At 37.2% G+C, this 12,375-nt stretch overlaps 1 protein-coding gene across 1 annotated transcript in view; it reads left to right on the top strand.

The window, feature by feature from the left end:
* LOC101660369 (phospholipid-transporting ATPase ABCA3-like) overlaps positions 1-12,375 on the top strand; it is a 199,696-nt gene that overhangs the window by 107,070 nt on the left and 80,251 nt on the right. Inside the window, exons 11-14 of the mRNA XM_045285080.1 lie at positions 1,990-2,119; positions 6,776-6,930; positions 7,161-7,316; positions 7,644-7,854. Coding sequence (XP_045141015.1) covers positions 1,990-2,119; positions 6,776-6,930; positions 7,161-7,316; positions 7,644-7,854 — 652 coding nt within the window. The remainder of the gene's footprint in view (positions 1-1,989; positions 2,120-6,775; positions 6,931-7,160; positions 7,317-7,643; positions 7,855-12,375) is intronic.

The raw sequence follows: 12,375 nt of genomic DNA, 5'->3' as shown, positions 1-12,375 counted from the left end.
ATATCTTTTGATAGCCGGGCACCATCAACTTTCTTCACCACATTTGCTTATGTACCCACTTTGTCTTCAGCGATCTTGTCAGGAAGGTGAGCATCATGGCATGCCAGTTTAATTGAACAAAGTGTTCTTGCATTGAGGGAGAACTTGAGTGAGGCCCAATATCCATCTGCTACCTTAGTACTAAACCTATAAATATATGCATACAGGTCTATTTCTGCATCATTATATAAATATACTTACATATGTACATGCCTGCATTTAGACCTCTATAAATGCCCTTTGCTTCCAAGTTCTTTCCTCTTTTTCCTTTTCCTTTTCTCTTGTCCCACTACCATGGTCAGCCTTCATTTGGTTCTTTTTGATTGTAAAGTTCAAAGGATGTTAATGGAATGATAATAAGTGGAAGAAGAGGAAACGTGGTCTTATAACTAGGTCTCATTCTTTTAGTGAACGTGGGTCCCTAAATTTTGACATTTACAAGTTCTCAGCATTGCTCCCACTCCTACAATCCACCCATAGGTGAAACAGAAGTTGGGTATATCCTTCATACTACGTATGTCCAATCTTAGAGGAGGCTATTTTGGGGCATTTCCCTTTTCTCACATTGGATTCTGAAAGAGTACAGAAGGTGGTATTCTCCTCTTTCATCAGAAAAGCTAATGGGTGTGGAGCTTGGTGAGCCCTCTCTTTCAAATGAGTTAGGAATAAAGCCCACGTTAGCCAAGCTCTGGTAAAGATGTTTACTTTGGAGGAAGACAATTATAAAGAGAACAGAGCATATTTTAAAATAGCTGATTTGCTTCTCCTTCTGCTAGAAGCATGAAAGAAGTTTTCTGGAAGATTACAGAGTTTGGGGCTCCTGGAAGTGAAACTGTAATGATAGTGTGGGTATCCTTATACCTGACCTTCTAGGAATTTTTTTCCCACGATAGTTCACACTCAGGTTTTAGCAACTAGTCAAATGTCTTTTAAATGTTCCTGCCCAACACTGACTGAGTCCAGAAACATTATTAGTTTCCATGAAATAGTAATTCTCTGCATTTCTCTCTTACTCACTTTATGAAGTGTTGCTGAATTTTCTCTGTGGATTGGCTGCTTTGAGTGGGAATATCGTCCTCAAGGCTTGGTGGGCCAGGAGGTGCTCCACTCTCTCTTCCTCAGGAGGAGTGATTTCTAAGCTTCTTATATTCAGAAGTTCCATTAAGTTGAATTTATTTGAGGGCTTGAAAAATTAAGAGCTCCTTTTTGGGTAGAAAGTTTGGATATTCATACAAGTACAGGCTTCAAATAAGTCTTAATTTATAATCCATGAGTTCTATTGGTGGAAATATTTGTTTTAAGTAAAAATGACATGGGTTATAACCCAACTCTTCCATTTAAACTTTGTGATTCTTAAAACTATTTTCACCTCATTTTTATTTAAAATTCAGCCAAAATCTTAACAGTATGTGTAGTATCCAGTTTCTGTCCCAGATAAGCAAATGTTCATGGACTACCTCTCCTTTAGATATTTGTTCCCACCCCCCACCCTAAAATTAAGGATGGCTGATTATTTTGAAACCTCCCCTCTTATGATGGGTTTGAGAAAAGTCTAAATTATAAAGATTATTCAGTTACTTGTTGTTGCTACAGTGGGTTAAACTTTACATTTTAATCAGAAGCAATGCTAGAGTAAACATAAGGCATTTGAGGGCCCATAAAATATTTGTATATTGGTTTCCAGCAGGCAGTTCTTCAAATTAGGGGAAAGACAATAACAAAAAGATTGGAGCAAAGTAAGGATAAAATTGCTCAGGGGATATTTGAATACCTACTCCAAAATAAAAAAATCCCATTTTATTCCTCCAAATATGATTTCCTTTTCCTTATACTTTTTTCATAAACTGGTGATGTGTTGTTTATTCTAAAGATAATTGAAATGTGTACTTGTTCTTTCTAACTGATTGCAATAGATATAAAGTGAGTATTTGTGGATTCCCCCCTGCATAGGAATTTCGAGTACAGCACATTACCAAGCCTGCTATTAAGGACTTGTCTTTGAACCTCTACGAGGGACAGATCACTGTCCTCCTAGGACACAGCGGAGCAGGAAAGTCCACCACGCTCTCTGTTCTCTCAGGTAGGTGCCATCACTCTTCAAGGGACGAGGCACAGGTGTCTGTCTACAGAAACTGGGCACAAATACATGAGACTTTTCTGTACCCCTTGATGTTGAAGGTTTAGTTATCTCAGTGATACTTACAATTGTTTACTAATCCACTTTATTTCTAAGTGGCAAGCAATTTTTATAATACCACATTTTCAAAAGAGCATTTATTTGGGGGGTGAAAAGAAGACATTCCATAAAGATAAAAAAGGTGAATTGATCAAGAATATGTAACAATTATAAATGAGTATACAGCAAGCAGTGGAACATCAAAATATTCAAAACAAAAATTAATAGATGTGTAAAAGAAACATATAACTCTCAATTACAGTTGGAGAATATCAACTCTTACAGGAAATGGCATGACAGAAAATTAGTGATTAGTAACACTAAAGAGATTACCACAAGCAGCAAGCTATAACTGACATTTATGGAAAACTCCTCCCAACAATAGGATAATACCTCTTTTTCAAATACCTATGGAACATTCACCAAGGTAGGTCAGATCCTAGGCACTCCCTTGAAAGGGATGAGCAATGTTTGTGGCACGAGGGAAATTATTCAAGATTGAAACTCAGATAAGAATGTAGAATAAAACGCATCAGAAATGATAAAATGTGGGTAAATATTAAGTACTTGTTTAACATTTTTTAAATTATTAAAGACTTTTAACATTTTTGTATGCTAAAATTTCTTTACAAAACTATTGAATATTTAACTAAAATAAACAGTTCTACTTTGGGGATAGGCGTGTGAAGAGTTATGAAGACCCATAGGCCAGTGAAATAAGCATAATGACTAAGAAAAATGCAAAGACTAAGAAACACAAAATGAAGAGAAGAAAGGTCTGAAGACAATGCCACACCACATTTAAGATATCGATAAAGAGATAGAAATGATAAGGAACTGTAAAGAGATCTACCCCAGACATATCATAGGAGAAATTCAGAATGAGAAATACAGAGAGAAAATCTTGAAAGCAAAAAGAAAAACAAAACTCATCTCATAAAAGGGATTCCCAGTAAGATCAGTAACTAACTATTCCCGAGAAACAATGGAGGCTAGAGGGCAATGGAATGACATGTGTAAAGTACGGAAAGAAAAATAACCGTCAACCAAGAATCTCAGATTCAGTAAAAAAAATTTTAAATGAAGGCAAAATATTTTTATACATAAGTAATGATATAAAGTTTGTTGCTAACATAATTGCCTTACAAGAAATACCCAGGGAAGTTGTTCATGCTCAAAGCAAGTAAATGCAGATGGGAATTCAAATCCAGATGGAGAAAAAGAAAAAAATTAATACCAGCACCAGTAAAGTTTATTGTAAATGACAGTGTGAACGCATATTCCTATTTCCTTCTCTGAATTGATTTAAAAGCAATTGTATAAAAAAGTATATTTATCCTTGTATTTTTGACTTATAACATAAAAGTAATACATTTGACACTGGGGGAAATAGGTGAGTTAACAATAGAAGAATCTATTTTCCCCTAACTTCACATGGGACATATTTCATTATCAACCATATGGTAGTGCATAAAACAAGCATCAATACATTTGAATGGAAGCGAATAGAAAAATGTATAGCTTTCAGTCATAATGGAATGAAATACAAAAATATCAACAGAAAAAAATACGGGAATTTACAAGTTTGTGAAAGTTAAACACTCACTTAAAATAAATTAGTACCAAGCAGTTCTACTCTGGGCTGGAGCAGGGTCATTATGACTCGGAATTCACTCGAGGACAGAACAGTGAACGGTTCATTTGGAAGATGAAATTAGTGAAAGAGAATCTATATGAAAAGAGAGAAAAGTAAAGAAAGTAAAAATAAGACCTTAACAAATATTTATGTAGATTGTCACAAAAATAAGAGAAGGATCAAATTGCTAAGATCACAAATAAAGGGGCAATGATAGAATTTGGAATTCTAAAGGGGTAATCAGACTTTTTTATTTTAAGATTTTAAAACAACCAAAACTGTAATGTTACCTGTGTTTAACTGACAATGCAAAGGCATTTGACTATCTAGATCTAAACAAACGATAGATATTGTTACTTTTGCTTTTAGGATGATCATAGCACCATGTTGTAAAGAAGTTTTAAGAAAATTAAAAACTATATCAATGAGAAAAAGGCCTGAAAAGTTGTGCCAAGGAATTTTTCCCATCACAACAATGCTCATTCTACTTTTTAAAAATGATTTTAATAATCCTTTGCAATAGCCACAGAATTCACAGACAATGTGCATAATTATGGAGTTTAGGAGGACCATTAATAGGTTACATACAAACCAGAATAAGAAAAACATTTAAGGATACAGTCATTTTGTCTGCAATGTTTATTCTCAACCATGCCACTAGGCACACCTCTCTCTGGCCTGCAGCCTCTCAGCTCTCTTGGCCTCTGCCCTGCTTTGGGAGTAGAAAGCTTCCTAAACACGGATAAATGCCCGCAGGGCTCTTCACTCTGCAAGCTAGCTTTCTGCCAGAAGGTACTAAACTGGACTTGTTCTGTGGGCCAGGATGTCTGCTGCTCTGTCTTATGGTCTCTGTTGCTACCGTGGCTCCTGCTGCGGCTGCCCCTTTTCCACACAGTTTACAGTGATGCTGTGTCTGAATAACCCATCCTTCCATGTTCACTTGTGGCTTCTTGCACGGTTCAGTTTTTTTACCCCAGAATCCTTCAGTTTTGCAAATCAAGAGTTAATTCTCCCCAACCACCTTCAGTTCTTTCCGTTTGAGAAGTGCTGGTTTTGTTCTTCCCTTTTGTTTTCTAAATCCAGGGTTTTCCACATTCCTTTATACTGCTTTCCTTTGTATTCTCAAACTGCCTGCGGAATTTTGTTCAGCTCTGTAACGTCATCATCTTTCCTTTTGCTATAGCTACTCTACATTGAAGAGCAGCAATCAGTCTCTCTGACATCTCCCGCCTTTCTGTCTTTCTAATGACCCTTTCTGTCTTCAGCTTGTCTGGTCTTCAGGCTTCAGTGTTCAGTGTGTCACACTATTCTTGAGCTACACTCCCTAACTTAAAGTGGGGTGTACTTAGGGTCACACATTGGTTAACACGGACTTGTTTTCCTTTCTTCAACTTCAATTCGAACTTTCATTTGAGCAATTGATAGTCTGTTCCACATTTGGTCCCTGGCCTTGTTCTGATGGATGATATTGAGTTTGTTGTCTCTTTTCCCTAGAGAATATCTGATTCCTGTGTTTTAAATCTGCCAAAGTCCACATGTGTAGTTGCCATTTTTGTTTTTGAAAAGGGTATTTACACGGTGTCTTAATTCATTGATCTTGCAAAATTCTATCATGCCATCTCCTACATTGTTTCTATCAGTAAGGCCACATTTTTCAAGTACCAATCTGTATTCTTTCAAACTTTCACATTTCAAACACGAGTATATTAATGCTTCTTGATTGTATGTTTGATCAATTTTAGATGGAAGACATTGGTCAAAATGATCATCTTTGACATTAAGAGTTAGTGCATACATTTGAATAATAATAATCATAGCTAGCCTTCTACATTTTAGGCATATGAATATCATCTGACCATTGACAGTATTATATTTCTGAATAGATATTGAAATGTTCTTTTTGTCAATGAAGGTGACATCATTCCCAGTGTGATAGGCCATACTGATTCACCACCCATCTCTGTTGAAGGACGGTGGCTTGCATGCTGCCGTGATGCTGGAAGTTATGCCACCAGTATTTCAAATACAACATAGCTACAAGAGTGGAGCTTCCAGACTAATACAACACTGAGAATAGGATCTAGCAAACTATCCTTGAAAAGAACAGGCCAGTAAAAACCTATGAATAGCAATGGACCATTGTCTAGTTGAAGGCCAAAAGATGAGCCCTCCCCCTTTGGGAAGGCATTCATCCTAGAGCTGGGGATAGCTGCATCCTTAAAGTAGAGTCCACCTTCGTGGTGTGGAGGGTGTATCGTGTCTGCTGATATTGTACAACTCAAAATGAGAAGAAACAGCTTTAATCAGCCATTAATAAGTGAAATATGAACTTTACACAATACGAATCAAGGAAAATTGAAAATTGTGAAAGTGAAATGGAGTGTGGGGAAAAACAAAATTGTAGGTGTTAATGAGTCACTATTAAAATAAATTTAAGTGATATAACCCATTAAATGTGACTCATTGTTGCAACTATGGATAAATATTATGCAAGTATTTAGAAATTATTGTTTGAATCTGTGTTATCTGCCTCATTTTGTGTCTAATTTCTTCAGAGGGAATGCTTCATATCTACTGTCTGGATTTTCAAGTGTTAATAATCTATCAAATCGAGGACAGCTTATAGATAATAAATGTTGTAAAATGGTTGGTGATAATATTAGAATGTGCTAATATGATAAATTATTTAGTGTTTTGTTACTCAAGTGAGTTTTACTCATTCATATTCATGGATGGTTAGAACATATAGTTAAAAAAAAAAGATGATTAAAATTTGCTTATAAATCTTTTACTAAAAAATAACCACTGACTTTTAATTTTTTTCTGTGTGAAATGTTGCTAATTTTTATGAGTAATTCATAAATAGACTATAAAGTTATGGTGTTAATTCATTAACTTTTTACATGCTTTTTGCTTAATTTTAGGTCTCTATCCACCTACCAGTGGGGAGGTCTATATTAATGGATATGACATCTCAAAGAACATAGTCCAGATCAGAAAAAACTTGGGCTTATGTCCCCAGCAGGACCTGTTGTTTAATTACTTGACTGTTTCAGAACACCTTTATTTCTATTGTATGGTGAGCCAAAGACATGTTCTGCTTTCCAGTTCTGCTTGCGTTCTTCGAGTAGATTGCTAAAGATTCATATCCCTGTTCTTATAAAATTCTAATATTTAGTTCGTTTTTTAAAATTCTCTTTTAGATATAAAAGGAGGCAAGGGGAAGAAGACCGCCCCCTCTCTCTATGGTTTACATGTCTTTAAAGATAAAGTTACCAATGCCTTTAAATTCTGGTTCTTTTTTTCTAGATAAAAGGAGTAACCGGAAAGCTACGTACTATGGAAATTGACCATATGCTGTCTGCTTTTAACCTGCTAGAAAAGCGTGATGCCTTTTCACAGTCACTGAGTGGAGGGATGAAGCGCAAACTCTCCATCATTATCGCGCTTATCGGGGGCTCCAAGGTAAGTAGGAAGAAAGGGGTGGAGGAAGAGAGAGAGAAATGGATCCCTACTACAGCTGGTTTTACAAAAACTCTGATTTAGCACTCTCAGAGTGAAAAGTCAAGTGACAATCTGAAAGTCCCTGTTCAGTACCATTGGTGTAGTATTGTCAGAGTTGGCATTAGTCCAGCAGTCCTGTGTAAGTTTAAACTTATTAGCTTAGCTGACTTCATTTGACAAGTGGTTTTCGAAAAGCAACGCAAACTTAAGAGTAAGCATCATGGTCGAAAACACCATGGGCATAGTGTTTATTGATAATAATCGTGGGCTTGTTGTTCTGGTCTTCAGGTTGTGATACTTGATGAGCCAACATCTGGCATGGACCCAGTTTCAAGGAAGGTCACGTGGGATCTCCTTCAGCATTATAAACAGGATCGTACCATCTTACTGACGACCCATCACATGGATGAAGCTGATGTCCTGGGTGACAGGATTGCCATCCTGGTCAAGGGGTCCCTACAGTGCTGTGGCTCATCAGCCTTCCTGAAGCAAATATATGGTCTCTCTCCCTTTGATCACTTTTAGGATACTAATGTCTTAATATTCTTCTAACATGACTTTTGTTATTTTATATCTACACAAAGCTTCAGTGGCTTCCTCTGTCCTATAAATTAAGGCACATCTGGTCAAAGCTTTTAATTATTTTAATGACTCAAATCTATTGTCAACTGTTACATTTATTATATTATCTGACATTACACTTATTAATGTTCAGACCAAAATTGTAATTTTATTAAATGTAGTAATCCTTCCAATGGAAGTTGATAAGTTAGATAGACAGGTAGACAATGAATACATATACAGAAAGGTAAGTTGATGGATTATGAAGGTAATGTCCAAAACCAGTTCCTTGTTTCTTGTTTGTTGGATCAGTGCTAACTCACCTCTATATTTGAAACATCTTCAATCTGGAGAATGTTTCTAATTTTTGGAAATAACAAATATGTATTAATAGCTTTATTCTCGTAGATGGCTACTAACAGCTATGTGTCAGTCACTTTGAATAAAATTTCAATACCTCATCACCAAATTCCATATTTCCTTCCATTTTCCATGTCTTTTAATAACTAGCACTATCCAGTACAATACATAATTTACTCATTCACCCTGCTTGCTATTAGTATCACCTCTCTAGAATATATGTTTTTATTAAGGGAAAATTTTTAAAAATTGAAGTGTACATTATATAAAGTATGAGTAGATCTTACATGTGATGAGTTTTTACACTTCTTTATACTCATTTTACTCCAAGCAATAAAAAAAGTATAAAATATTTCCCTGATTATAGAATCTAATCTTACAAGTTGCCATTGCCAGTTTGATCCTTTATAGATACCTCTTAAAACCACAATGTTCAAAGCAGACATTTTGTTTACTAATTGAGCTAAAAAGCAGTTTGACGTAAATAACAAATCTTTCATGAAGTGATGCAGCCTCCATGAGTCTAAATAGTCTGGATTTCATAACAATTTTAAACTCTGTTCTACATATTCTCCTGAGTGACCAAGCTTCTCCTAGCGAATCTTTGATGAAAACATTCAGTAAAGATAGCTAAGTGCCATAAAGTTCTTCTGTTCTCAGGGCAAAGAGAGCAGTGTTTCGTGGAATTTAGCCACATGTTCCATTTTTGCCACATATTCTTGACTCCTCCCCTGTTACTCCAGGCATATTGCTATCCTTTGGGTGGCTGTAGGCAAGTCCGTTCCCACCTCACCCTGGCCTTTAGAAATATTTTCTTTTAAGCAAAGGTTTACACAATGGTTTCTACACAAGATCTTCGGTGATCTTGGATACATTTTTACAACATCTGAAACAGCTCATGAATTTTGTTCTGCTTGCTCCCCTTCCGTTAATCTAGTGTCCTGGTCCCTTTATGTGCTCATCTTTTCTCTAAAGTCCTTGTTGGCTCTCTGTTACTATACAGGTGGTTTTAATATTTAATAAGTCCTCTTTGTTGAAAAAAATAGGTGGAAAGAAACACAAATTCCATGTAAACATGAATGACTAATGTAACAGAAGCTATCTAATTAGTCGTTTGCATTGAAACTTGTCCTAGAAGTCTGCATTGCCTGAAATAATGGCACAGCATGAATTTGATTTGGTGTAAAGGAAGCCGTGTGTGTGTGTGTGTGTGTGTGTGTGTGTGTGTGTGTGAAGAAAATGGTGGCCACTATAGAAATGGGCATGTCCCTTGGGTTTTCCATGGCCCGGGATGTGGGTGTGTCTCCCTGTGATCCTTTGCTTTACCGCCTCTGCTCTGATTCCATTCCAGCAATAATTTTTCTCCAAGTATTGATTAGGCAAATGCTGTGGGCCAAGACCTTTGCAAGTACATCTCCAAGCTCAGACTAGGTCTTTGAGATGGGTGTTTGTCGTTCTCTGCGTGCTATGCTTCATTATTGCGGCTGTTCAGCCCCACGCTGAAGGGTCCCCATGAGTTGCAATGGACTCAGTGGCCATAAGGTGGGGTTTTTCTTTGTGTTGTTCTGGGTGTATTTTGAGCGCCATCTCTTGCACACTAGTCGACTGTGGCCCTAGGGTTTTCACTGGCTAAATTGAGAAGTGGACCACCAGGACTTTCTTCGCATTTCATGCAGGAGGAAACTGAGGTCCAGAACACTTAAAAAATCATATATTGACCTTAGGTCACAAGTAAAGGGAAGCAAATTTCATTTGATTTTCAGGGCTGCACTTGGCACACTACCACTTTCTTTGCAGATGACCCCTGTGTACAAATCTTCTGGAGGAGCTATCTGGGTCCCAGATCTGCTGGCATAAATAGCTAGTTCCTTTGGCAGATGTCCCTGGAGACGGTATATTTGACTGCTAGCTGCCAAAATCTTCTCCTCACACACCTTCCCCGTCCCTATCTCCCTCCCACCACTATTCTCTGACTCCAGGCAGGACAGCCAATGACAGGTTTGCTTTGGGTTTATTATGTGCTTTGCTTACTACACTGGCTAAGCAGTTGGCAACCAGCTATATGCATTCTTTTGGTTTCAGGGTAAAGTAAGTTGTGGTTCACGTAGACGATTTGTAGCTTCTTCTTTCAGTTGTTGAGTACCTTCTTTCTCATTTGCTCTGGTGGAATCAAAACCAATATTGTATTTTAGATATAGCCTCTGTCAAGATTGTCAGACCCCAGTCACACCGTTCCAAACCAGAACCCATGACAAGCGCTGAAATTGTGCCCCTGTCCAAACCTCTGACAAACACCCATCTTTAGATAACTTTACTGATATAGCAACTAACAAAAGACACGCTAAGCTTGCCGGGATTTTGTTCACTGCATTGTGGGACATGACACTTGATCCTTTTAGTTCTTTGTCTTCATTCAACAGCGCGAGATCGCCCAATCTGTCCTGATCCACAGAAGCTCTCAAATACAGAAGTATGTTTTAGCTTGGTGAAGGATCCCTCACAGTAGTTGATGGAAACTGTGAGGGTGGAAACACTGCTTAGTGGTAGTCCCCTTCAAGGGGTACTTGGGCCTTGCGCCATATTGGCCAAACTTCATATATGACTCTGAGTAAAATAACTTGATGAACTATCCTCTGTCAACTGACAGAGTTACCCTATGAGACTGTGGCTTTGATCTTTCAAACTCAGAAATGTAATCATGAAAGGCATTTGGTTGTGGCTAAGATATGTCTGTCATTGTGTCTCTTAAATCTTTTGTTATCTCTATGTATGAAGGTGCCTACAACCACAGAGATGCATATTTCAGAGGGCTTCAGAGAGTTTGTAAGAAATTTCCATAATTAAAAAAATATTTTGGTGGAGGTTTACATTTATTGTTTAAATACTAATGATTTCATTGGGGGGTGGGTTCTTACAAATCTTATAACAGCCCATCATTCAATTGTGTTAAGCCCACAAATATATGTTGCCATCAACATTTCCAAAACATTTTCTTTCTACTTGAGCCCTTGGTATGAGCTCCTCTTGTTTCCCCTCCCTCCCCCACCTGGGTTTACATTTCTATTAACTCTGCATTCAACAATTCCAGCCACTCATCAACTCCCACGCCTTTGTTCTACCCAACCCTCTCCCTACTTTCTCTTCTTCTTATAGACCTCCAGCCTTCTTTACACCTTTCTATACCCGTCAACCTTCTGTACTGTTGGTTCATTTACTCATCTTTGACTTCCCCCACTTAGGGACCACAGTTTTCTTCGATGTGCAAATCTTTATCTTGGTATTTATCCTCATAGTAGTGATCTCATACCATATTTGTCCTTTTGTGACTGACTAATTTCAATCAGCATAATGTTCCGTGGGTATGCCTAAATCATGAGGTGCTCTCATGGTTTCATCATTGTTTTTCAGTGATGCATAGTATTCCATTTGGTCTATGTACCCAAGTTTCTCTGTCCATCCGTCTACTTATGGTCTTTTGGGCTGTTCATAAATTCTTGCTATTGTGAACAGTGCTGTTATGAATAAGAGTACATATATCTGTTCCTGTTCGGTCTCTTCTTTAAGGTATATACCCACCAGAGGTATTTCTGGCCCTTATGGGTTTTCTATTTTCAGTTGTTTGAGGTAGTACCATGTTGTTGTACATATTTACAAGCCCACCAGCAGTGAATGAGAGTTTCAATCTTTCCACATCCTCTTCAGCTTTTGTTTTAATCAGGTTATCATGGTCCATATAATATAACTGCTCTTCATTATTTTGACTTGCATCTTTCTAATGGCTAATGATGAACATTTTTCATCTGTTTGTTAGCCATTTGAATGTCATTATAATGACTGTAGACTACATTTATGTTCATGTCCTTTGCCTATTTTTTAATGGGATAATTCTTTTTTTCTTCTTGAGAGATCGTCATTTTCCATAGATTTGAGGGATTCGTTTCTTGTTTGTTGTGCCATTGCTAAAGACCCTTAAATTTTGATGCACATAAATGCATCAAAATAAGTGTCTTATTTATGGAAGGTCCCAGTCATCTCTTTTGTTTATGCAGTGTGTGTTTCGTACATTCTGTTTGTTGATAGTATGTCATAGCATGTCTAT

The sequence above is a fragment of the Echinops telfairi genome, unplaced genomic scaffold, assembly GCF_000313985.2.
Source record: "Echinops telfairi isolate 266 unplaced genomic scaffold, ASM31398v2 ScPeMD7_5;HRSCAF=22, whole genome shotgun sequence".
NCBI lineage: Eukaryota > Metazoa > Chordata > Mammalia > Afrosoricida > Tenrecidae > Echinops > Echinops telfairi.
This window is presented reverse-complemented; position numbering and strand designations above follow the sequence as displayed.